The following is a 27,828-nucleotide window of genomic DNA, read 5'->3' on the forward strand; positions in this document are numbered from 1 at the left end:
TCAAAGAAAGTCTTTGATGTGAGAAGTTGAATCAGATGAGAATGAGTGAAAAAGTGTATTTCTCCTGAAACCAAAGCCCACCTGCTATCAGTTTGTCTTATATTCATCTTCAGATCTCATGCTTTGGCTTCTGTCACTGTCATGAGGATTATTTTATCTGTATTAATTACTTGATCTTGGCTTGTGCCGCTTGCATTGGTGTTGCTTTAATTGGACCAACTGGGCTTTTAAAACCTCAATATAATCTTATAATATATGCCACTTGGTAAGAACTTACTGTTTGCTGTGTTTTGGCCCCAGTTGTATTTGGACTCTAGCAGCATCTTTGGCAGTGTGACTAATGCAACATCAAGTCACATTTCTCTCCAAGGGCCCACAATTTTGACAAAACTTCATAAAAATCCTCCAAAGACATCATTAATGGTTGCCACAAATTTGTTACCACTTAAATTAATGAACCAAATCAGATTTAATTGTATGTTAAAGCATCCTATTCATCAACACATTTCCTATAATGCACCCTAGGCTCTTCCTCATCTTTCCCTGAATGAAAAATGTCCAGCATGCTGTGGCTTCCAGGTTTCTGTGTGCGTTTAACACTTTCTAATTTCCTGTGTGAGTTTATCACTGCAAACTGAGCAAAATACCTCTCTGATACAAGCGGAAGAATGGACAGGGGGGATGTGAAGGCTGGCTACCGAGCTAATCAATGGTCGCCTGACTGCAAGGACAGATGAATGAACGTGCTGAAAGGTGGAGGAAAGGTGGCGATGCTCACCTCTGATAAGCTCTCTTCTAGTTAGTCTATCTGTCAGTCACTCTGTTTAAAAGGATGGAAGAAAGAGAGAGAAAGAGAGAGAGAGAGGGAAGAAGAGCTGTAGGTAGAGTGTCACAAACAGCTAAACCCCAAGGATCAATAGTCTGTGCAGCTCATGTCAATTATCATTGAAGGATTCATTTTCTGTATGAGAGCAGGAACAACATGAAGCTGTTATTTCTCAGAATTACTGCAAGTACCCTCAGATTTGGCATAAATATTTTCAACATATTATTTTATAGGATGTCAGATGTGCAGAAGGGTCAGACAGTTAAATATCATCAAGCAGCTTTGAGATAAAATGAACACCAAATCAAGCTAAAGCATAAGAAATCAGACTGTTATAGGTCAATCAAGATGACCCAGGCCAGACATCCACTGAAATGTCTGCTTTCATGCAGACATGTTTTATACCTGCTACTTTGTTGCAAAGGGGAATTCACATGCAGACATATCGCAAAAGTGTGAGGAAAGTGTGGGTTAGGCCTAAAATATGAAGAAATGAGTATAACCATGAGGGATCAAGACAGGATTTACCTTAGACAAAGAGCATTAAAAACATTAACTAAAAAACAACAACAACAATAATAATAATACTAATAATAATAATAAATAAATAAATAAAAGTTAATGAAGATAAATTGATGATATAATTTCAAAAAATTAAAGAGACATACCTCTGACTGGGATATGACAATATTCGAGGGACAAAAAGCATACACTAATTGTGCATGCTACAGTGCAGCAGCTCCACCTGCTGGTAATATTTTAGCAGTGCAGCTAAAAAGAGAAAAACTTTTTCCTCATATGAATGAATAACAAGGGTATTTTGACAAAACATTGTTATGTAGCTTTGCATGTATGATTACATTTTGAGATTGTCTCTCAAATTACATTTAATAATATTATTTTAATCACAATGCTTTACAACCGAGGGATTTTACTTTATTGCATCACAGTTTCTTGAAAAAGGCATCACCCACTTCTGATTTCTCATCACAGCTTTTCAGGGAAAACACCAAACTGGGGATCACATGGACATTACTAAGTTAGGCTGGCTTCTACTGGGCATGCTCAGAGTACATTTATAAATGTCAAACAGTATGGACCTTAAAGTGTGGACCAGAAGAATATACATGAAATTGAAATGAGCATACAGGTAAGACAGCAACTTATGAGAACACCAGTATCATTATAGTAAACTAAAACTAGGTAAATAACCAAAAATAAAATGTAAAGTCAATTTAGTTAATGGTACAGAGTGTAAAACAGTCAGATTCTAGATTGAAATGTCCACTTCCGCTGTGTTAAGCGTGGCAACCAGGGAAATTCAAAGTAATGTATCTGTTATTTGCTCCCTCCCCACTGTAGACACATGCAAAATGTCAAAAGCCAAGATGGGGGACTCTGTGGAGGGGACCCTCCCTATGTTTGGATAAAAGGCTTATTCTACATTAATAAAATAAAACAATTTCATATATTCAGGTGATAAAACATTCATTTAGATGGGTCTAAATTTGAAGATTATATTTCATTTGTAGTAAGTTAAGGCTACTGAGCTGAATATTACACACTGCAAGTTTAAGCAAATCTAAAATCAGAACAAGACTTGTAAAAGGAAAACAAATTAAAACTGCACTGTGTGCCTTATAAACGAACTACAATAAACTAACATTTGTGACAAAATATCTTTTGACAGCAGCATATGTACATGTACACCAGAGCATGGGGAAAGTAAAATGGTCCAATTTGACTGGTCATGACCTTACACAGTGGTTACTTTGGGCTTTGAGTTGTGTTGATAAATCACACTTCAGTACGTAAAAAAGAGAAGAACAGCCTATTATAGTACATTTGTACAATTTTATTATGTTTACTTTTTCTGGCCCTTTTGGGTCTCAAACCTGACAAATATCACATATTACTTAAAAATGAATAGTCAAAACGTACACTGAAACAATATAAACTAAACTAAACTAAGCATTTTTGCTAAATAAAAACTAGACTAAACCAACAAACCACAAAAAAAGCAAAAGTAAAAATAGAAACTAATGAAAAATCCCAAACTACTATAACCTTGGAGTACAATGTAAAAAAATATATTTAATTGCTTGAACTTATGCTCAAGCTGCCTTTAAAAAATGAAATATTAAGTCGAGATAACTCTGTACAGTCATTAAAAAAGAGAACATTTTCTTCATCCTGCTACTTCCTTCCTGTCCAAACCTGGTATTAAGCCACACTGTAAACTCTGATAGCCATCCAGACTCACATAAATTAAGTTTACTTTACTTGACAATCAAGTAAACGAACTTACTACTAGGTTTTATTAAGTAATGTTTAATTGATGGGTGAGGGAAACTATTTTACTGTTGTTTCAAGTTAAGTCAACTTAACCCAATAAGTAACATCTAAAGCCCGGACTGCTAATGTGCTGATTCATACCACTGTCCACTAGGTGGCAGTAATCAGGCTAAAGCAACACTTCAACAGCACGCGCTTGAGCCAAGTTTGCTGGACTGTCAATAAAAGTGAGGACAACACAAAATGTCTCTGATTACAACTTTTGTACGGCTCTGTTGTTGTTTATTGAAATGATAAGGTAAGGCATAATACTCAAGCTTAGTTTTAATTAAAATGTTTGACAATCATCCCTTAATCTGTAGAGTTTTCCCAGAATGCCTTTGGGCTTTACACACGTTTGCACCATGAGTGAAGTTGCTGACTCAGTGAATCATTATCTGCCTATAATGTTTTAAGAACACATGAAATGTATGGGTAGCTAAGCATGATGGAGGAGTATACCAATCACTTACAGTTGTCAATACACTTTGTATCCTTTGATTAAAAGTAAGTGAAACCACGGGATATTTGAAATTGTTTTCAAAAAGAAAAAGCCCAGTGACAATGGTTTGTCTGATCTGGTTACAGTATTTATAATGTGCGGGGCTCGGCGAAGGGTCAGTGGCATTAAAAATAGTGATGGACTAAACAAACACTAAATAATACCCATAATTCAAAATGAGTCTGATTTCGTTAATATTCTAAATCCTTGAGGAAGAAACCACAGGCATAATGTAGAATCAGTTTGTTTATTAAACATTTAATCAGCTGTTTAATATATCAGAGCATTAGAATGAGATTTAGCTGCAAACAGCCCGTAGTAATGTGAGCATATTAGGACAACATTCAATCTCTGATCATGGCAAAACAAAACAACACAGCTGCAACGGCTGAACATATTCAGGCAATTCCACCTGGCCTCATGAGGCAAGCATTTAGCAGAGAATCCCTTTAATTAAACCTCTGAGTCTATCAGTAAAGGTAAAGTTGAGGATATGAACAGCAGGATGAGGGAGATGATGATGAAGTACATTCTGTCAGATCATTGCTTTAGAGATGTGTGTGTGCTTTTAGAAGGTGATGTCCATAAAACACTGATTGTCAACATGATTACACAGTATGAGCACGCTCTGTACAGAGGATTAGAGCTAACAGAACAAGGAAAAGAACAAGAGATCAGATGAGTTGGAGTAGCAGCAAAACAAGGTGTTAAGGCAAATGCTTTCAGTTGAACAGTCAGAGAACCCGTTTCAGTCGATTACCCAACTTAAACACATAGAAACACTTCTGTGTATTTATCTCCACAAAGTCCACAAATAAACTTTTATGCCATTTCCAAAATGCATTCAGACAATTTCTTTCTCTACTATTTGAAAAATCCGTCAGCCACATCACTTCTGTACACAATTATATTGTATATATAAAAGGAAAACTGCAGGTACAGAAGTTGAAGTTTGATTTGAAGAAAAAGAACAAATGCAGACGCTAGATTTCAACCATAGTATTTCTACAAAACAGTCATGTTATTCACTGAATGGAAAAATCCCAAAGTGTGGAAAAACTAAAGAAAGGATTACAAATACCTGTCTACAGTCTCAATTTTTATCCTCTTCAAACTCAGCAAACCAAACCAAGGAAATATCAATAAACTTCAGATTAACAAGAGTTAAAAAGTAAACTTTACAATATGGCATCATCCAACAACATGAGAGGACAATTTTTGAAATCAGCAACAAGTCGAAATGTTGTGAAAGTCCGTCAGAGTCAACCAGAGAACATGACAGATGTCTAATAAACTCCAAAATATTCCACATTAATCTTATAAAATTCTTATTTACACACTTTGTTCTGTTATATGTCTCTGAAAAACAGGAGCTTGAGAAAACAGTGACTTTTAAAGGCTCAAATCGATTTACTTCTGAAATGATTTCTCACATATCTCAATCCTACATGTCACCAGCGGGAGAAGCTTTGGATCAGCAGCTAACACTAAAGGAGCACAGATTTACAGGAATCATGCGTTTTACATCACTGAAGCACGCTGAGAAACACCAAAGACACGTCCACTGAAAACTCACTGAGAGGCAGTTTACTGTAACATACAGTTTATTCTACTGTTTGGCAATGATGATTTCCTGAATATGTGTTCACCTGGAATAGGAAAAATTCACCTCACTTAAAGATTTTTACTCATTATTTCACTTTGGGACCAAACTAAGTTCACATCCAATGAAGCGGGCAGTGTAGTTTTGTCTGAAATAGACAATAAAACAAGAGTTCACTCATGAATCAACGATGGATTACTGACACATACTTAGTGTTACTGTTGGAGTGCTATGAACATCATTTATTCATGCTCTTCTTTAAAATAGTTTTTAATGTGATTTTCTCATGCTAGTATGTCTAAGCACATGATGATGCAGTCTGTAAACATACAGATAATTCTGCTATCAATTTAAAGGCTACAAAACCATTTATTCAAAGGGGACATATTATGCAAAAATTACTTTTTCAGGCTTTTCTAACAACAATCTGTACCCCTGGCCTGTCCACAATCCCCTCAAATACCAGAAAAATCCACTCCCTTCCACCCTCTCTTCTTCCACCTTTCAGAAAATGTGTGGTGAAACAAGCCCTTCTCAGATTTTCCCCTCATGACCTCCTGTGGAGTAAGCACCCACCCCAGGTTTGGTTGGCCCTGCCCAGTTCCACTCTCCTCTCGTGATCTCCCTCTAAGCTGCCAGCTGAGATGCTGGATAGCTCAGTGGGTTACCCTGCTCACTTTGGACAGAGAGAATGATGGTTCGAATCCCAGTCAGGTCCTTCACTTTGGATAAAAGTGTCTGTAACATTTTAACTTTAGGAGTACCACGTACATGTCCTGAGAGGGGTGTGGTCATGGGTGGAGTCAGACAGCTCATTAATATTTAAAGCCACAGCCACAGAAACGGCTCGTTCTGATAAGGGCTGAAACAGAGGGCTTTTTAGACATGCAAATATCCAATACTAGAGTGTTTTTTCAGCAATAAATCTCACAGGCATGTTTTGGGGACCTCTGAGAACAATATCAACTTGTCTTAAAAGGGTAAAATATCTCCCCTTTGACATCAAAGCCTGCTCTAAAGATTAGTCAGTCATTCAGTAAAGAGACTGTTGATACTGTATAAGAACTAAAAAGCCAAATAAATAAACATTGGATGTGTTCCTCTCAAGGAAAAAGCACTAACAACAGGACTAGTAGCTGGTGCAGAGCTCAAGATTGACAGGTTTCTCCTGCTTTCACACGTTAATGCACTGTGATCACATTTTCATGAATTTTCTGGCCGTGCCACTTTAGATTTTTCTCTGCCATATTTGCTACTTTACCTCATAAAAATTATGCACATTGGTAGAAGAAGCCTGTCCTTTCCACTTGCTTTCCCCCATCCCGGTCCATTTACAGGGCTGTTTGAAAAAAATGGTAACACTTGATAATAACCACACAATTAAAGCATTCATAATACATAAGTAAAGAATTACAAAAGCATTAGTAAATACCTCAGAAATTATGAAATATTATTTACTAACTTATAGGTCATTTATGAAAACAATTATAAATGCTTTTCTGATGCATTAGCAAAGAATTAGTAAATATTTAAATTAGCATTTATAAAGCATTTTATCTTGTTTCTATGTCATTTAAAAATCAGCTATAAGTACTTTGATGCTATACGAGTGCATCAAATAAGCATTTATGGCATATAAAGAATAAATAATGCTTTATAAATGATGAGTTAAGTACCTACTAATGCTTTACTATTGCTTTAGTAATGCTTGAAAGTTATTATAAAGTGATATAGAAACATTCACAAAGTTAGGACTGTTAGGTAGCACTTCTGTAGATGGCCATTATTCAACTAGTAATTTTATAGTATTAAGTGGTAAAGATCAAGTAATTTCTCCCAAATAATTTGGTAGTTATCTAGTAAGAAGTTAGAATTTTTCTAAGTAATATTTCGGTAATGTCAAGGAAGTATTTACCTTGTAGTTATGTATTAATTATCAAGTAATTCCTCAAAATTCTCTGGTAATTAGGTGGTATTTTACCCTAACCCCCTAATTCATAATATTGTACCCAGTAATTTCTAAGAAATAAGATGATAACTTTCTATATCAGTTGTTTGATAGTTTCTAGATTACGTCTTTATTTTGGCTCACTAAGTTAAAGTGAGTCCTTCCTGAATAATTTTCAAGTAATTTTGGGGGTTAAGATTAGGGTTAGGGGGATAGGGTTGGTCAAGGGGTTAGTGTAAGGGTTACAGGGTTTGGTTTAGGGTGAAATATCACGTAACTACCAACGAGCTGCTAGAACATTATGAGGAATTATTTGATAATTAATACATTATTACCACGTAACTAATTCCTTAATATACCATGTTGCTCAGTTATTAAAATCCCAACTTATTACAAGGTAATTAAAACCTTATTTTGAAGGAGTTATAAAATAATTATCACTCATTACTATACAATTACTAGCTAATTAGGGCTGGCTAAAATAAAGTGTTCCCATCCTTTCCTAACACTGAACCCTGTTGGACTTATTTCAAATTAAATATGTAATGAGAAATGGTTTTGGGATGCTGATTTAGTTTAGTTGGGTCATAAAAGTTTAAACAAATAATAACAGCTTCATAGCTATATCACCAGTCTAAATTCTGATTTTGACTAAAGGCTTATCACACTAGAATCACTGAGTAGATCTTTATTACTCTTAAAATATATATTTTTTTTTTTTCAAGAGAATCACTTTTAAAAATTTTGATATTTTTATGGAAACTCAAATGTTTTAACAGCTTTACAGCTGCTGCTTCATTAAATTGGAGATAAATTACACTTTTTAAGACTTTTTTGGCATGTATGTATGTATTAACTTTTGATTTTCATATTTTGGCAAATAAGCACATTTGTGAAACAAGACCTAATTTTGGTAGTATTTTAGGGAATCTCAACCATAAATATTAGGTGTAATATACTTTTAAAAAAAAAAAGTTTAAAAATTATGACATAGTGTCAATTTTATCTTGTTTAAGCTTCACAAAAGAAACCTCAACTTAAAAAAGAAATTAAAAATAAAAATGCTGCTACAATCAGGGGATGTAAATCATTGTTAAAACTTTTTTTGTAAAAAGTCTCCATGATGTTCTCAGTACTGTCGTTGTTTAAAAGGAACTCAAATCAGACTTCAGCCCATAAACACAACATTTTCCTGGGTTTGTGCATAAAGTCTTTTTAAGTAACTTCTCTATATACATTGTGCCTTTTCAGCTCACTTACAGCAAATCACTGTATAGCAATTTTCTGTAAATTAATCTAAATCTTAGCAGCTACATATACTGTAAACCTACCTCTAAAGTTTAGTCTTTTTTATCTTTTTACACAACATGGGTAAATTTTATTCTATTTAGCACGACTGTTGATTTTAGCATTTCCCTCCTTTTGTGTCTGGCTGTCTCTACCAGCAGAGGGCAGTGTTGAGCCACCAGCAGCCTCAGCCCAAGGGTCGTTAGTAAGTGGGGGAGAGGTCACTGAATGTGTTAGCATGAGATATCCTTTCTCTTAGTCACAGCACAGTTTGTCTCCTTTATGTAATAGAAAATAAAAACATTATTCCCCATTCTTTGTTGCCCGTTAAAGCAGAACAGATTCTGAATAAAGTTGTGGTTCAGAAATTAACCAAAACAGGGACATAAACTCTGGGTTCGTCTCATAATTTAAAGTGGTTTGGGGCAGACAGAAGCACTCTGGTCACTGTCTGCAGAGAAGGTGGTGGCTCTTGAACTTGAAAGAAAATCAAGTACAACCTGTGTTTTGTCCACAGGTTGAATCATTGACTTGACTCGAAAACCCACATTCTTAAAACATGCTCAGTCATCCACCTTGTCCAAACAAAGACTGAACAGAGCGGCTCAAGTCGTCACATCGCTCTGTCACTGTGGTTTTGAGGTCAAACCTTGTAGTCTCCACAGTCAATATTACTGCACTACTCGTCTATGAGGGAATCTGTCTTTGCTCTCCTCGCTCTTACACCTCCTCCATCACCTCCATGACGATCGTCCGGGGCCCGGTTAGGATTAGGTTGCTGACGGTCCTGTAGTCCTGAGAGAGGACGTTCAGCCCATTCACTGACACCACAAACTGACACACCTGGAGAAAAGGATACAAGCAGAGTAGATGTGTGAGGCTCTCAATCAAACTATTTTAATAAGGCCAAAGAGGGGTGGGAGGGGGTTCAAATGGCCTAATCCTCCAAGTGGGCTACCTGAGTTGGAGTTCAACCTGTGGATCCTTTCCTGCAAGTATTCAGACCCCTTCAATTTTGTTATGATGCAGCCTGATGCTACAGTTATTGAAATGTATTTTTTCTCACATCAATCAACACTCAATATCCTATCATTACCTCCGCCAAGGAGGTTATGTGATCGGGTGGGTTTGTTAGTTAGATAGTTAGTTTATTAGTTTGTTTGCAACATAACTCAAAAAGTTGTTGATGGATTTTGATGAAATTTTCAGGAAGTGTCAGAAATGGCATAAGGAAGAACTGATTAGATTTTGGGAGTGATCTGGATCACCGTCTGGATCCAGGAATTTTTTTAAAGGATTCTGTACTTTTGGGAGATAGGGCTAATGGCGGAGGTCTGCACTGTTACCACTTTACACCAGGAGATGGCGGACATGAGTAACTTCAATCCCAGGAGCATTTTAGCTGTGTTTCCATTCAAAGTTTTGGAGTTTATAGAGTTTAGTTTAGGTTAGTTCATAGAGTTATAGAGTAAATGTCGTGTTTTGCAAAGAGTCAGAATACACGTCAATGTGATATTTCAGTTTTTTTTTTTTTTTTTAAGAAATTCTGTTTTCACTTTGTCTTTATGGGGTACTGAGGGTAGATTAATGAGAGAAAAAATTAGACGTTTTTTTTTTTTATTTTTTTTATTAAGTATTCCTTTGAATAACTTTAGTCCAGTCAAAGCTCAGGCAATAATCCAAAACCTTACTACACAAGGGGGAACAAGCCAACACTGATAGTGTTGCCTGACATGGACTGAATCAGGTACAGCATGACCACAACACTCAAATCATTCTTATGTCACGCCTGGACCCCACCTCTCCTATCGATGTTTTACTGCTCCAACTCTCAGCTCTGATTGAGATAAAATTGGTGGTAAGGTGAGTGCTTTTTCACTGCTACATGACGCTGCTGCTGTGGTTTGGTTTTGGGGGTTTGCAAGAAATTACAGGAGAACACTCACTCATGGGTACATTGCCTATTCAATAAATCCAAGCATGTCAAAGAGAAAGCAGTATCATGTAATGATTGGGATATTTTTAGTGCCTATAAATCAACATTGTGCAGATGCAAGCAGCAGAAGCAAAACTTGAACAGATGTGTTTTCTAGGCCAGAGGAGCAGCTATTTAAACCAGCCTGTTCCCTACAGAAAAACTACACAAAGTGTACTCATGCTGATAAAGATAGAGTACTATTTTGTGTTATTTTCAGAGCAATTGCTGTTAAGTGTTTCCCCGGTCTTCCTGAGTGTTTCAGGAAAGGACAGATCAAAATAAGCAGAGGGAATAAATGGACAGAGATTAAGAGTGATAGAGAAGAGAAAAAAGGCCAGCCTGTTAATCCAAGGCTGCAGAGGAATTTCAGAATCTCACTGTAATCACATCTAAACCTCTGCAGCCTTTATCACATTACTGGCAAAGTCAAAAACAGTCTAGAGACACTTATTTTCTCTACTTTGACTCTCTTCTCTCCACCTTTACTTTAAAGTCTTTTCTCTCCCTCTTTTATTCCACTGACGCTTCACTCCTTTCAGGCGGTGTGGCTGTTGTTAGTCTTGGCTGGGGCCCAGCTGGACTAAATGGCTCCTTGCATACAGAGGGTTAAAATGATGCTCACACAGCGAAAAGAAACAGCCGGAAAGAAGCAAAAAGGAGAGAGAGAGAGAGAAAATAAACAACACATGTTAAGAGGCCGTGCTGAGATGTTCAGCTTGTATGCATACCAGCTGTGTGTAACGTAAAGCTGATTCGTTTGTTACAAAAATACTCAGGTGATGAACGACCTCAGGCCATGTTTGCATTAATGTCCATGAGGAAGCAGAGAGCCAGAGAGACGATAACTGATACTCTCAAACTATACATGGAACAGTTTCATGTTTGCTGCTCAACAATGTAAGATGTATGCATTATAAAGCATTTTTCAACATATATTTTACATCATTATCTGCATCTTTTAATCTCAAACATGTATAGCATCCATGCTTAAACTGCAAGGATGAACTCTCTGTACAGGTGCTTGTAGTGAGCCCAAGTCTTACAGTTAAAAGTTGCATGAAGTTTATTTAAAGAAGAAGGTAGAGCCCTACACAAATTTTAAAAAGACAAAAGTGTGATATCTCTAGGCCAGCCTTTCCTAAACTTAAGCATCCTGCGGCCTAGTTTAAAACCTGCTGGGGCCCACCAAACCCTCATACAATCATAACATGAGACTTAAAGCATTTACCTATGTATTTCTATTTCATAAAGAGTGAACATTCCTCACACTGCTTTCAGAGACATCTTTATTGCCAGGAAAGAGTTTGTGGAGTTGCAAAGTGCAATTAAAAAAGCAACACTGTTTGTATTGTTTTGATCAGGGAATTGCAAAGTCAGCTTTAAATTCTTTTAGATTCTTGACACCAAAAAATGTGATGTCAAAGTGAAACAGATTTCTACAAAGTAATATGTAAAGTTAAATGAGGATCAACATACATATTCAGAGAAGTAAATGTGTCTCAAGTATTGCAGTATAAAGAGACCTGTGTCTGAAAGGTCCAGTCTTTGGTTAATCAGTTTTCCTTGCTGCCATTACACCATGAAGACAAAAGAACACTCCATGCAACTAAGAGAAAAGGTTATTAAAAAATATCAGTCAGGGGATGAATACAAAAAAATTTGCAAAGCACTGAACATCCCCAGTAGTTCATTTAAATCCATCATCAAGAAATGAAAGGAATATGGAATATGTTTAAATCTGCCTAGATCAGGCTGTCCTCACAAACTGAGTGACCAGGCAAGAAGGAGAATAATGAGAGAAGCTACAAAAATACAGGTACCTTTGACTACTCTGAAGGAGTTACAAGCTTCAACAGCTGAGGTGGGACAGACTCTGCTTACAACAACTGTTGCCCAGGTTCTTCACCAGTCAAAGCTTCATGGGAGAGTGACAAAGAAAACCACTGATTAAGAAAACTTCTATTTAACTCAACCTGAGTTTGCCAAAAGGCATGTGGGAGACTCCAGGATCAGGTGGAAGAAAGTTCTTTGGTCTGATGAGACCAAAATTGGGCTTTTTGGCCATCAGACAACACACTATGTATGGCGGAAACGTAACACCGCACATTACCAAAAACACACATCCCCATTGTGAAATATGGTGGTGGCAACATCATGCTGTGGGGATGCTTCTGGACAGCCAGCGCTGGAGGGCTTGTAAAGATAGACGGTAAAATGAATGTGTCAAAACATAGGAAAATCCTCGAGAACAATCTTATTCAGTCAGCAAGAGAATTACGACTTGGAAGAAGATTCATTTTCCACCAAGACAATAACTCAAAGCATACAGTGAGAGCTACACAGAAATGGTTTAAAGACAACAAGGTGAATGTTCTGGAGTGGCCAAGTCAAAGCCCAGACCTCAATCCAATAAAGAATTTGTGGCTGGACTTGAAAAGTGCTCATTACACCAGATCCCCAACTTTACTGAGCAAGAGTGGTTTTACAAAGAAGAATGGCGTAAAATTGCAGTGTCAAAATGTGCAAGCTTGATTGAGACCTATCCACATAGACTCAGTGCTGTTATTGCAGCCAAAGGTGCATCTACTTAATACTGACATAAGGGGGGGGGGGCAACTTATTTTATATGACATATTTTTATTTAATTGACATGACTTTGTCAAGATCTGTTTTCCATTTGACATTAAAGAGGAGTTTTTTTTGTCATTTTTGTGTCAAAAAAGCCAAATTCTATTGAAAATGATGTCCAAGATAATAAAAGGGTAAAACATCCAAGGGGTGAATACTTTCTATAGGCACTGTACATCTCAGACTCCTGACTATGGTATTTCTTTGTTGAGAGCTGAGACTTTCTTAATCTGCTGGTTGCCAGGCAAACTCACAGTGACTACAAGACTCCTGGAAAGTCTCATTGAAAGAAAGATTAAGTATTTCCCACTAAGTGGATTTTCACATCCTTCTCTTGAGAGAGTAAGAGTAAGAGATCTCTTAGGAATGTCCCCACTGGTCCTAACTGTGTAACTTTTGCATCAATATTATATTCATAGATGGATTGAATTTCTCACAAGATTACAAATTTATACAAAGAATACAAATAAAGACTTAAAATATATATATAAAAACAACAGGTATTCTAGTTTTTAGGCATTCAGTTTCAGTATTTAAATCCCTAAACCTGAGGTTCAGAAGCTCTGATTTGATGTGATGCAATTAGTGCGACAGAATCTGCTGCTGAACACACAGAGGGAAACACACTCATACAGTAACGGTGTGCAAACATTTCCTACCACACAAGATGCACAAATGGACACAAAAAGAGACACACACACACATCCTGCTCTACCTTCTGTCTTTGAAAAGTGCATTAGATGAGTCTTCTACAGCAGAATACTGGACAGTTACATAAGTGCTTACATCCATTATGGTCAGCACAGTGCTGATGTGATTGTCTGTGCAAAAGATACACAACCGCAGTGTATGAAAGCATACGCATGTGTGTAAAGAGAAAGGAGAAGATGAGGCTTGCCCCCCCCCCCGATCAGTGAGTTTATGTTTCTGTATGTTTGGCTTTAAGCCTGGATGCCAGTGCCAAAACCTCACAGTGTGGTGGTTTTTCCCTCCACTGTGTTGTAGCACTGACTTAATTAAAGGTGAAGAGGCACAGGTTTAGCCTTCTAGGAACCACAGAAGAGGGCATTAATCCTAAAAAAAACATTTGGGACACTGTAGCAAACACTGCTGCATGCTGGGAATCTAACCAAGAGTGATGCTACTGAATGAAAATCAAGAAAAAGTGTTTTCTTTTCCTTTTGCCCTTGTTTCTAAACATATTCCCCCTTCCTTTAAGTCTCCATAGAAAACAAAAACAAAAGTGTTAATGATGAGATCTGCAGTAAAATATTACAAGATGTTCCAATAGTGCACATTTAGGCCACCCTATCAGTGCACACTGCAGTAAACAGGGTCAATCACATGCATAAAAAGTCATAAATGCACACGTTATAACCCCTGTAAACCAAGACACATTTTACCATGGTGATAAAATATGACAGCTGACAGAAGCTAAAGCAGAAGTGATCATATTTCCACTGACTGTTTCCTCTTTCAGGGCTCAAACTTGAACTCCCCTACCTCAGCCTCTTTCGCATCCAACACATTCTGAGTTAACATCCTGAAGTTTGGTTTGTGGGCTGTTTCACTGCCTAGTGTTCATTATTTTCTGGCTTAAATTTAAAGTCTATATTGTCTTTTAATTCTGCATCCACACGTAAGCCCCAGACTTCATGTTTTCTGCAAAGACAAAAAGACTAAATGCAGTTTGGCCAATAAAAAGACAGAATTAAATGCCATTTATTCCTCACACATACAGCCAACAGTTTAATGCTTATTTTAAAACAACTAGACACAACTGAACATTAATAGTGTTTTTTATATTATTGAAAAAAATGACTGTAACCAATAACTCATAATTCCTCCTTAGAGTTTGTCTTCCCTGCTGCTTCCTTCATTCAGTCCTCTCTCTCCTTGTTAGTGGTTTAGTCCCTCTGCTCTGCATTCCCAGGATTCCTTGCTGCCACTCTGTAAACATACTTTCATGCCAGCTGTGGCAGCATTACCCTGTTTTCTTTCTTCATGCTTTTTTTACTCGCTCAGCTCCTCTCCTGCTTTAGCATCTCTCCGCTCGTGTCCTTACACAAACTGCTTGTGCAGGCTGAAGTTACGGGAAGTGATTGCGTATTCCTTTCTCCTTTCTTACTTATTTCTTTCATTCTCATCCTTCTGCTGGAGATGTCGTTTATACTCAGATTAAACAATTCCCCTTAATTCCTAATCTAACTCCAGTTCAGAAGATCCACCTCAAACTGGCCCGAAGAGTCGCTAACATAAAGTTGCTCTTTGCACTTGTAGAATAAAACTGCAAATCTGTTACTGTGATTTATTTAACTCTCAATGAGAAGTTCAGAGACTTTCATTCAAAAGTAACACACAAGGTTAAAGTTTCTTTAGGAAAATTAGCAAAAAAAGAGCACCACTTTGCATTATGGTCAGCAGGTTTTATCTCGGAAGCTAGTGAGCACAGTGAAAGTAGTGAAGGAATAAACAAAACATAGGTTTTAAGTTTTGAACATTTTTTTCTAAATCTAATGGAAGAACTGCTCCAACAGTCCTGGATGCTTACTTGATATCTTAATCCAGAGAGGGTGTTCCCATTGCAAAAAAAAAAAAAAAAAAACAGTAGTTTCCTTTTATTAACATGCTAACTCTTTTCCTCAAATTTGTAGCATTACCAGGAATTTGTTTTGGGCAAATTTAAAGTGTACATAGAAACTTGTAGTACAGTATATCCAAGGGATGGGTATATGAACTCAAGTACCATCAGTGGCCATCATTACTTCAGTAATGAAACATTACTTGCACACTGTAAACATGCTATTTTAAGCAGCAGTATTTAAAATGATTTAGCACGACATGTTTTAGAACTCACCAGGTTTGTCTAACTGAACATACTCAGTAAGAAAGTAATAACGGTCATATACAGTCCATAAACAGTCCAGCTGTGAGCTGCTCGGCAGTCAAGGTCAAGGTCAGCGGCAGCTCATTTTTCTTGGCTTGTTCACACCTGGTAATATTCCTGGAGATCGCCAACTGTTCTTAGACCCTTGGGACATTCACAGAATGACCAGAGGCTCTTTTTTTCAGCAGGTTATTTTCCCATGCTTTTGGTAATATGCAAGGACATCAAGAGCAGGACTGGGGTTATATCACTGATGGTGTCCTGAGGCAGCTCACTCGCTATATCTATGGCTTACTTCAGCCTCAATTTTTGACCCAAACATGCCTAAAAGCTCTACACAGTACTGTATTTAAACCCTTCCAAGCCCTAGCACTAGCTTTATTAGCATAGCGAGCTAGATTACAGCATAAACTTTACGTTTTTTACTGTTACTTCTTAAAGTTCCTCGAGCATGTACTGAACTTGGTAAAACAGCTTTTTCCTTTGACGCTCCAAGCTCATGGAACATCCTCTAACACTCCCTAAAAATTGATGTTCTTCCTTCTCTTTCAGAGTTCAGGACTTTGATTTCTAGCCATTGTGTTTCACATTGCAACTGTTTTACCTGGTTTCATTTTATCTACCTTGTCACTGATGAGATTGTTGTTCACAGGGATTGTTCTATATACTGTACTTGTTTCATTGTGCTGTGGTTTTAATGTGTCTGTAATCTCGACGTTATTGGAAATGAGGGAAACCTCAATTTCCTTTCGAGAATAAATAAAGGTTTAAAATGAAATGAAAAGTTACTATAGCTTTTGGAAAACCAAAACATTAGCTATTAGCACCTGTTAGTACACACTGTTTGAATGAAAATACGCTTGCAATAATTTAAGTGGAAGGAGAAGACTTCAGTGTGCTGCTGGCATTGTAAAGCCAGAGAAAAAAGCACTATCACAGCTAACCACAGCTACAAGAGTGGAACACATGTGCGAGAAAAGAGCAGCGTATCGTTCGACACAGATACACTATACTGCCAAAAGTATTCACTCACCATCTAAAAAATTAAAATCAGGTGTTCCAATCACTTTCATGTCCACAGGTGTATAAAATCAAGCATCTAGGCATGCAGACTGTTTCTACAAACATTTGTGAAAGATTGGATCGCTCTCAGGAGTTCAGTGAATTCCAGCGTGGTACTGTGATAGGATGCCACCTGTGCAACAAGTTCAGGCGTGAAATTTCCTCGCTCCTAAATATTCCACAGTCAACTGTCAGTGGTATTATAACAAAGTGGAAGCAACTGGGAACAAAAGCAAGTCGGCCACCAAGTGGTAGGCCAAGTAAAATGATGGAGCGGGGTCAGAGGATGCTGAGGCGCATAGTGCACAGAGGTCACCAACTTCCTGCTGTCAATCGCTACAGACCTCCAAACTTCATGTGGCCTTCAGATTAGCTCAAGAACAGTGCGTAGAGAGCTTCATGGAATGGGTTTCCATGGCTGAGCAGCTGCATCCAAGCCATACATCACCAAGTGTAATGCAAAGAGTCGGATGCACTAGAGCAGTGGAGACGCGTTCTCTGGAGTGACAAATCATGCCTCTCCATCTGGCAATCTGATGGACGAGTCGGGGATTGGCTGTTGCCAGGAGAACGGTACTTGTCTGACTGCATTGTGCCAAGTGTAAAGTTTGGTGGAGGGGGGATTGGTGTGGAGATGTTTATCAGGAGGTGGGCTTGGCCCCTTAGTTCCGGTGAAAGGAACTCTGAATGCTTCAGCAGTCCAAGAGATTTTGGAAAATTCCATGCTCCCAACTTTGTGGGAACAGTTTGGGGATGCCCCCTTCCTGTTCCAACATGACTGTGCACCAGTGCACAAAGCAAGGTCCATAAAGACATGGATGAGAGAGTTTGGTGTGGATGAACTTGACTGGCCTGCACAGAGTCCTGACCTCAACCAGATAGAACACCTTTGGGATGAATTAGAGCGGAGACTGAGAGCCAGGCCTTCTCGTCATCAGTGTGTGCCCTCACAAATGCGCTTCTGGAAGAATGGTCAAAAATTCCCATAAACACACTCCTAAACCTTGTGGAAAGCCTTCCCAGAAGAGTTGAAGCTGTTATAGCTGTAAAGGGTGGACCGACGTCATGTTAAACCCTAAGGATCAAGAATGGGATGTCACTTAAGTTCATATGCGAGTTAAGGCAGGTGAGTGAATACTTTTGGCAATATGGTGTATGTCCATGTAGTCAGATGTCGCTGTTAGCTATTTTCTGTCAGAGTAGTGTGTTTCAATTTTTGAAAGAGTTGACGGCAATGGCTGAATAACATGTGGACCGTTTTCTTCCTACTGCAGAACTCTGTGTTGATATTTTCTTTACATTTATACAGATAATAACTCTCTAACATTATCGTCTCTTGTAACTTCATTCAGAGTAGGGATTTGGAGTGCTAATGGGCAGAAAATGATTGAAAAATAGCACAGCAGACCATCTGCAGCCTTGTATTTGATGGGTTTTTAACATTAACAATGATTTGTGAGTACTTGTTTAATCTTTAATCTTCTACCTTCATGCCAGCAGCTGCTGCGGGTCCACCAGGGTCCACGGCCTGGATGTGACAGGGTTTACTTCCTCGCACTACAAAGCCCCAGCCCACAGCATCCCCCATGATCTGAGGAACAGTAAGAGCATGAGTTAATACAACGCAACAAAAACCTCAGTGAATATGTTGAGTATTCCCTTCTCTTATCGAGTTAAAGAGTTAAGAATACACATCAACTATGGTCAAATTAAAATACACATTATCTGAGCGTGTCTGTGTTAAAGTGAATGTGTGACTGTCATTATGTGTGACAACATCCACGAAGAAGTAATCTTTGTTCCTGTTCAACTCTGAATGCATGCGTGTCTTACAGTGAATGTCTTCTTTAGGAAAGGTCCTCCCGGTGTCTGCAGCTCCTCTGGACTCACTTGTCTTTTGAGAACTGAGGAGAAAAAAACCAACCAACAAATTAATATAACTATGTGCAAAAATCTCAGGCTTCCTGCATGTGCAGGAAAACACAATCAGACACACACAGAATCAGACAGATGTAATAACATTGACCTGAAAGAGTGCTCAGGTTGAGTTTGTGAGTTAGGAGTACTAATGTCAGTCACATGCTAACAAGGCCTGGAGGCTCTCTGCTTCCTGAAACAGTATATCTCCCATCCCCCTCCTCCAACTTCCCGTCAGCATAAATCACTTAAACATAACTCAACATGAGCTCTGACTTCAGGGTCTCAAAAACGTTGACTTACATTGCAAAACATTAGGGCAAACAAAAAATGTTGGCAACCATTAGAAAAAAAGGACAAATTGAGTCACTTTAAAAGTGTAAAAGAAAAACTGCAGATCCTCAAATGTCCACTTGAGGCTTGCTGCAAAAGCCAAGGCATTCTCATTAAGTCCCAGATTATAATGCTAATTTTTCCAGCAGATTAAAGAAAATTTAATAACTTGGTTCAAAAAAGTTTTGGTCTGAATGGCTAATTTTTTCATTGGACACACTGCACCAGTGAAGGTTGTTTAGTTTTTTAATAACTTTAATAGCAGCTTGCAGCGCTGTCCGTCTACAGTTTGATTTTTGCTTTAAAACTAGTCATTCAGACCAGACAGTGTAGAGAGATCGAGGAGGGCTCAGAACACTGCGTCATCAGCTCTAGACGCGCCCTCAAACAGGTAGCACAGCTGTGGTGGAAAAGTAAACCCCCTGCTGCACTGGGCTGCCATGCCCAGTCAAGCAGGGCCAAGCTGAGCCGCGCCATGTAATGGAAAAGCCCCATTTGCCTGTTTCTAGACTAATCAAAAAGAGGCAGCATTTTCAATGTTGCAACCACCACAGTAGGAAACAAATCGAGGAATTTGCTGACACTTAGAGATCATTCCTTGCAGTCTTTGCTCAGAGTGGCATGAAAATTAACAACCATAATGAGCAACAAAATTTAGCATAATAGTTGGGGCAAATGCAAAATCATTCAAAAAGATGCATTTGTCTAAAGCAGTGGTTCTCAAATGGTGTGGCAAGGCACACTAGTGTGCCTTGAGGCAAGTCTAGCTGTGCCTTTGGGATCTGGCTGTTACCCCTGAAAATAACACAGAGAATGGGACCATGTTGAGTGGACACTCAACATGTTTTTGCCACTTTTAACCCATTTTTTGGCACCTTATGCCAATTGTTACCCATATGTGACTTTGTCTTGCTACTTTTTGCCCAATTTTGCCATGTTTTTTTCATCACTTTTCACCAATTTTGCCCACTTTTTGCCCACTTTTGCCACCCCCGGTTGTCTGGGCCCCAGAAACCTCTCCCCTGTATCCCCCCTTATGGGCCACCTTGACTGTTATTTTATTTAAAAAGTCTATTTTGTATTGATATGAAATATGGTGTGTCTTGAGATTTTGGCTTAATCTTAGGTGTGCCTTGGGCGACAACATCACGAAGTGCCACACATTGATCAAGTCCAAATGGATGCAGGTGCTGCCATGCAGTGTTAGAGGCAACAGCTTTGGATGTCTGACCGTTTTGAATACCCATTGAGGTGTGTCCACACAGAGCATTAATGAGGACCACTTTGCATCTGAATGCTCGAGACAGATGCTACTCTATGTAAATGCAAGGTTCAAACGTGTTATCTGTCCAGTCTATGACCTGATAGTGAACATGGGTTTGTTGATTTTCCATGGTCATTATTTCTGGTGTAAGGGAGCAATGAGTGGTATTGATCTGGTTGCTGTATAACAAAGCTTCATGATACGGTACAATGTGAGAATTTTATCAAAGATATCTGATAGACATAGATATCATATATCATCATATCATATATCACATAGATATCACAAGGCATTCATGTTTTTAGTGCTATATTTTTCTGAAACAAAGAGCAAGTGAGAACATTTATCATTATTTGATAATTCCTAACACAATTTCTTGTTTTGCAGGCATCAAACAATACATTCAGATTTCAAGGGCAGTGTGCTAAAATATGTTAAGTTAATTTATTAAATTACTATATTTAGCTCTTCCACACAAACCTGAGAACTCATAGACTTAGTGTATAAACACTATGAACAGTGTGTGTGTTCTCAACCAATCACTTGTGGTCTGTGGAGTAATTTTCTCTAATCTGATGAGAAAGAGGAAGTCAAGTGAGAGAGGCCTTTCATCCGGTTGATCTTGACATTTCCATAATCTCTCTGAAATCCTCATCTGATCAGATTTACAGAAGAACTCAAATTAAATTGCTGGCCTTCAGCTTTTTCAGCACTAAAGGAAGCTGACATATTTTGGTTTTTCTTTACTAAAGAGAAACACCAGCCATCAACTCCTCTGATCATTTTGTCTGCTTTTATTTTGGTGTTACTCTTTTATATTTTTGGACTCCTTATTTTCCCATTGTCTGATCAACAAAGTAAGCAAAGGTAATGTGATGGAAAACGGAAATTTATGTGTGTGCCTTCCTTTTCCTGCTCATTGTGTTTTTTGTGAGTTGGGGGCTCAGCTGGTACAAAGACACTGTCAAGGACTCTGCTTGGATTAGACACATCAAAAGGAAGCTCACAGTAGTAAAGGCACACACAAATGAACACACACATTCACAAATACAGAAACACAGCTCAAAGGCAAGATATCATTCAGATTTCCACTGAGGAGTCACAACAGTTCATCTCTAAATAATATGAGTGATGATCAGTGACTACAAACAGGATAATAAGGAGGGGATTTTCAGTACAGACCAAAATAAAGCACTATACTTAGAGTGATGAATGTGGATTGAGTTAGTAAAGAATGAATCTTTGCTTGCACTGAGAAATACTTCATATCTTTGGTTTTAAAGTACAGAAAATCTTATTGGTATTTATAAAACAGAACTGACTAATATGTAACCATAACTCAGATTCACAGAGAAGCCACTGATCTATTAGTTTGAATACACAAGTTTTCTTGGAAGTAAGAAGCCTTAAGCCCAAAACACACCAGCGCCATCCAATGCGCGCCCAATCAATTGCTCCCATTATTTTCTATGAACAAACCCACACTGGCCATGCCAGATATTTGTGGACCCTCGCACCACTCTGCCCCATTGCACTTTTTATTCCACTGCTCTATTCCCAGTGTGGCATGTGACTGGAGGAGTTTCTTCCTGAGGAACAGCAGTTTTTCCATCTTGGCTGCTGTAGTAGCAGCTCTATCTGAGAGCACAGAAAAACAATTTAGCGCAACATTTTGTTCCAGGTATAGTTTAAGTGGTAGGCCCTGGCTGCTGGTGAAATACCACTGCTCCTATCATTTTTTCACTTACCTGGTGAGGCAGGGAGGAAAGCCTTGAGCTGGCTTTCAGCTCTAGTATCAAGTACCTCGCCATGCAGTGGCTGGTGGGGAGTTTAACTGTTGACGTGCTGCTGTTGGTATGTAGAGAGGGACAGCAATTGAGGCACATCATATGACACAACCTGAAGGTTCTGGTGCCAGTATGTTTTGGGCTTTACAGAGGAGATTCTAAACATCTTCATGAACCATAACCAATCCCAGTTGCACCTTTTTGCTCAGGCTTCTGGGTAACCATGACCTGATCTATAGAAGTGAGGCTCACTTCCATAGAAAGATGCAGATTTTGCCGCCAAATAACAACAATATGCTGTTTATCTTGCTGTGCAATCAGGGAAGCATTCACCCTTTTGCATCTTTTTTGTGTAATTCTGATTAATTGGTACAGGATTTGTGTCCTATCCATGCACGAGTCCATGTCACCTACCAGACTTTGGGTTGCACAACACAGGTGGGCTGCTGCTGAGTGTTGGACTGCTGCTGTAGTAACCACTGCTGCCACAGCTGCTGCTCATGCTGCTTCGTCGAACCCCCACGGCCACCTTTATCTCTTTAGTTGGACTCACTGACACAGATATAGAGAGAAACAAACCATGAGTGATGTTAGTGAAAAATAGACAGGGTAAAGAGACAGAGCAGGGCAGGAAATCTATTATACAGCAGGATGACATCTAGGATGATTGATGAGACAGGCTATTAACTCAGTCTTTATCCCTGCAGGCCATTTACAACATAAAAACACTGATTCTAGCTGTGTTTATTTTGACTGTTCATTTATTCATTCAGTGCAGATTGTTAAAACCAATGCATTTTTCCCTTCAGCAGTTAGTAAAAACTGGCACATAAAGCATGTTTTGTAAACTTTATTCCCCATTGCTTCCTGTTTCCTGATAAATTGTCCAGTACACTTTAGTCAAAAGATAATATCTATCTCTCTTTCATTGTTTGCTAATCATGACTGAGGCCTTTTTCCAGGAGAAACCCTCTTTGAATACATGATGTTGCAGGGCTCTTTAAGAATTAATGACTTAAATGGCATTATAAAAAATACTTACTCAAGATGGGAAAATTTTTCTATTTGTTGACAACATAGCATCTACATTGAAGCTTTGATCCAATATTGCAGAATTTAAGCAAATATTTTTCAGCATTTCAGAGCTATTTCAGATGAAAAAAAGGGAAAATATCTGCTGCTTGAGTGCACATATTTGACATTTTTCTAGTTCCATGTGTGATTAAAGTAAACTTAATAAATCAGTCTAATGTGAATCTGAGCTAAATCTCTCAAAATTAGCTTCTTTCAAAGTGAGCAAAGATGACTTTTTACTGTTTATTTCTGCTGTGCAAATTCCAAAACGCCACTCTATTATCTTTATAAGGCAGGCTGCCAAGGACACCGGCTATCTTGTGAGTCTGTGTTTGTATTTGTGCATGTCAACACAAGATCATGCAAAATGACACAGTTTGTTCTAAGCAGATAGCCAAACATTTTAGTGAATTAAGAGAAGTCTGTCCACTTCATGCTGACTTGTTGCATTTTAAACCTGTAAAATACCTGAGAGGAAGCTGGTGTTTCCTCCATCTGAGTTCTGTTTACGGAGACAGAATGGGCTGTCGTGGGTCTCAGGGATGCTGCGTCCACGCTCATGAAGGAGTTCAATCAGTCGCCGCCGACGCCGGAAATTCATCCTGAACTGAAAAAGGAGGGGCCCGTCCACAAAGTGATGCTTGTTGGTAACTAGAGATGGAAAAAATGCAGATAAATATGATTGAGAAAGAAAGACAAGTCAAAAAATACAGACCTCAATGCATGAAGGAGATTTTAATTATAGTAAATTTGAGTTATTGGCCTTTTAAACTTATTTTGATGCTTTGCATAGACTAACATTTCTAAACAAAGCTTCAGCTTCGAAAACAAATATTATTAAATGATCGTAAATCACTTACACAGAAAAATTCAGCACCTGGATGAAAAAACCTGCTGAAACTGCAAGCCTTCTGTATGTGCCTGTGTTTAATAATAACACTGTGTTCCCTTAGGCAACATTCAAATCGGTTTTCATTGCTGTGTTAGTGTTGTAATGTTCTTTCACATGACTAGTCTGGGTCGTTTATAAAGAAGAAATCAAATTTAACAATTAGGTATTATCAATACAAAATAAACAAAATCAAAAAATAAAACATTAATGACAGGTTTGTAAAGGTAATGTGATTTTGGCAAATGTCTGAAAGTCTTTTCATGTTTAGCCCAATGGTAACAACTTCTCTGGTGTTTGATAAAACCCAAACCACCATTTTTCTTGTTTGTATGAATAATTCACAGTGGACACCTGTCGGACATGACTGTCAGTAGCCTGTGGACAATGTACATACAGAGTCTTTGTATTAACCTTGATAAGGTTTGGTCAGATTCCTTGTCTGTCATTGTGCAGATCCATTTTGCAACACTTCAATCTAAAATGTTCAAGCCTGGATTGAGAAGGACTGATTAGTGCAATCTGTTAAAGGCGACAACTTCAGCCCATGGAAAGTTGTACTGCAGGCCAGTATACAATGGCAATTCCTAATAAGCTTCAATGTAGCTAAAGCGGCAGTTTTATCAGAACTGAACAACATTTCTTCATTAACAGAAGAGCAAAGTACCATGCTGAAAGCTTTTTTGGCAGAAATATGTTTTTTTCTCTTCTCCCTACAAAACTCATCACGAGTTTGATTTACCAACTGGCTCTACTCATAGTAAACAACGTGTTATGAATAGTTCGATTTGTACTTGATTTTCCCTATAAAAACCCAGTGGAAATTCACCCTGCTCATTTAGGGAAACTTGGTGCACCTCAGGTGGCTGCTCCCAGCTGAGAGCTGTTGGTAATCAGCAGGGCTGGGAGGCTACACAGGGAGCAGGGTGCTGCTCAGTTTTTTGGGTTATGAGTGTGTGAGGGTCAACACCATAAGTTGGCTCTCTATTTGTGTTTGAATTTAAAGAAAAGAGAAAACTTTGTTCCAGGGCCTTTTGTTTGTGTGTGAGGGGGAAAATCAAAAAATATTTTTATTTCACTTACCCCTTATTTGATAATGACTCCCACCTATCCTTATTTTGGGTCAATTTTTTAGTTCTTCTATCATTTTGATAGACTTAGTCGGTGGCAGTGTGGAGAAATAATCCCCTGCCACCTTTCGGAAACCCAAGACCAATTTTGTTTTGTCCATGCAGTTTTTGTTAGTTTCCCCATTAACGACCTTTGTTAAAAATTTTGTGTCTTCTTTGGGGGGAAATGTAACACATGACAGCAGCTGCCTGTGAAGCTTATGTCATGGAATTTACTCTGTACATCATACACTTTGTAATGAATTTGACTGACAGAATGTTCACCCAATCCCCCTCTGGGAATTATTTCAAAGGTTCTCCCAATCCCAAACACAAACCAAAGGCATTTGCTCTTATGGATGTGAAATATATCCCATGCAATAAATATGTGAAACAGTCAATGTGGCGTGTCTGGTTGTCTTTGTGTCCCTTTCATGCAAGTAATTTAATCCATCTCTAGAAAAAATTTTACTTGATGAAAATCAATTGGTTGTACATAAAAATAGATTGTATCTTGTCTGGTGTGATCTCCTGTTTTTTTTCTTTATGAAATCCCAATATACTACTAATCTACTACTACTATGACTCTATGAATCCCCACTGCTAAATCTATGAGAATGTGACTATTAGATACTTGTGCTATGACAAACTTAGCAGTGTTGCTATCAGTTCTCCATTTCTATCATTTTCTAGCAGGTGGTGACCAATCAGCGCCAGCCAAAGATCAACAAGAGATAAGATGCCAGTTTGTAAAGTTAAGAAAAAATAGTTCAATATGGCCAAAATAATGAAAAGATTACATTTATGCTCCCGAAATGGGATTCATGCTCATTTTACTCACAGGAACACCACATGTGCCCAAACTGTGTTTCATGTGGTGGTTTCTGTTGTGTGTTTGTTAGAAAGCTGTAATTTTTTCTCCTGATAGATAAAACCTGTAAGACCTAAATACAGATGCTTTCTCATTGTTGATCTGAGTGTGACTTATATAGCGTTCTATCAGATTCAATTTCATTTATCTGACATCCTTGCAAAACACATTATTAAGATAGTCCAGGCTGTCCTAGATTTCATGACTTGATCGTACTCAAAATGGTTGAGATCCTATGGGCATTTTAACATAAAAAATAAGACAGAAAATTTTCAAAAATGGCTTTCAAAGGCTTAATCATGATTTGATTTCAGGCTTCAGAACAAGAACAGAGACTGTAGTGCTGTGAAAAGTTTGTATGTTCAACTGTGTGAGCAAGACTACTGTCAACTTAACAACCCTTTAATTACATGCTACAAAAGAGAAAAAAAACTCTTTGGGGTAGCTGTTGGTGGAGTGTTTTTCTCTCTTCAAATGAGTGTTTCTCTTGCACTGCATAAACTTTTGCAGGAAGATCCAAAACTATTTAAATCTTGCCCTGTTACACTCATATTAATGACTACCAGTCCCAAACTTTAACAGCGACTACACTCTGAATCATCATTTTACTCTGTTGCATTACCTACATTTCGTACTTTACACTGAATCTTAGTGCTGTGTAGAAAAAACAGAAATACAACTCTGTCCCACAGTAAATAACACCACAAACACTTTAAATCCACCCAGAGGTAAACTTCTACACATTATGAAAAGATATGAGCATGACCTCCTGGAGTGCAAATGAGCACTTCCTCTCCATCGTGTTTCTAATGTGTTTACAGAACAGTCTATATGCCATCTATGGAGCGTTAGTGCAGTTATTTCCACAGGGAGGATAACACTGAGGAGTCTCTCTTTAGACTCGGTTAGATCAACACAGTGAAGTGTTAGAGCTGCTGTTACGAAGGTCAGATCTACAGGTATATGTCCACGAAGTCTGCAGACTAAAACAGATTAGTTCCACATGCCAATGCTGATGCTGTATGATTAAAAAGAAAACATAGCACTAAGTCCATAACATGTCTCTGCAGTAATCTCCATGATACAATCAGACATGGGTGTGAGCAACAGACATCAGCATCAAATCTAATTTCAAGTCATGTGACAAGCCGACAGAGGCTCATTGAGAATCTATGTCCGGTGTTTAACAAAATCTCAAAGTAAATACGTCACAGGAGAATACACAAACCACAGAAACTATAGTCTTGTTTGGGGTTATTTTATACTCCAGCTTTTATTGGTCATATTTTGAAAACATATTTGCTATTATTATATCACTTCTCAGCTGCTGGGGGTGTTAAACTTTCTGAACAGTTTTCATGAATATTTAAGTTTAACTGATGTTTTTGGTGGCTTCCTGAGAGTCTCCAGCAGAGCTCTACTAGTGGTTCCTAAAAATCTGAAAGTCACAAAAAAAATCCTTGCAGTTCAAGCAACACAGCTGGGCTTTGTTTGTATCTCTTGTTTAAACTCACTTTTATCAGCTGTCT

General features: G+C 38.2%; 1 protein-coding gene across 4 annotated transcripts in view; it reads right to left on the reverse strand.

Moving 5' to 3' along the window:
- Window positions 1-3,895: 3,895 nt before the first annotated feature.
- deptor (DEP domain containing MTOR-interacting protein) overlaps window positions 3,896-27,828 on the reverse strand; it is a 53,161-nt gene continuing 29,228 nt past the window's right edge. For all 4 annotated transcript variants that reach the window (XM_041793515.1, XM_041793514.1, XM_041793517.1 and 1 more), the window contains exons 6-10: window positions 23,899-24,081; window positions 22,771-22,908; window positions 18,889-18,959; window positions 18,542-18,646; window positions 3,896-9,343 (exon numbers count right to left, since the gene is read on the reverse strand). In XM_041793515.1, coding sequence (XP_041649449.1) covers window positions 9,221-9,343; window positions 18,542-18,646; window positions 18,889-18,959; window positions 22,771-22,908; window positions 23,899-24,081 — 620 coding nt within the window. In that variant the 3' untranslated portion in view covers window positions 3,896-9,220. The remainder of the gene's footprint in view (window positions 9,344-18,541; window positions 18,647-18,888; window positions 18,960-22,770; window positions 22,909-23,898; window positions 24,082-27,828) is intronic.

Source organism: Cheilinus undulatus, linkage group 8, assembly GCF_018320785.1.
Source record: "Cheilinus undulatus linkage group 8, ASM1832078v1, whole genome shotgun sequence".
Lineage (NCBI taxonomy): Eukaryota > Metazoa > Chordata > Actinopteri > Labriformes > Labridae > Cheilinus > Cheilinus undulatus.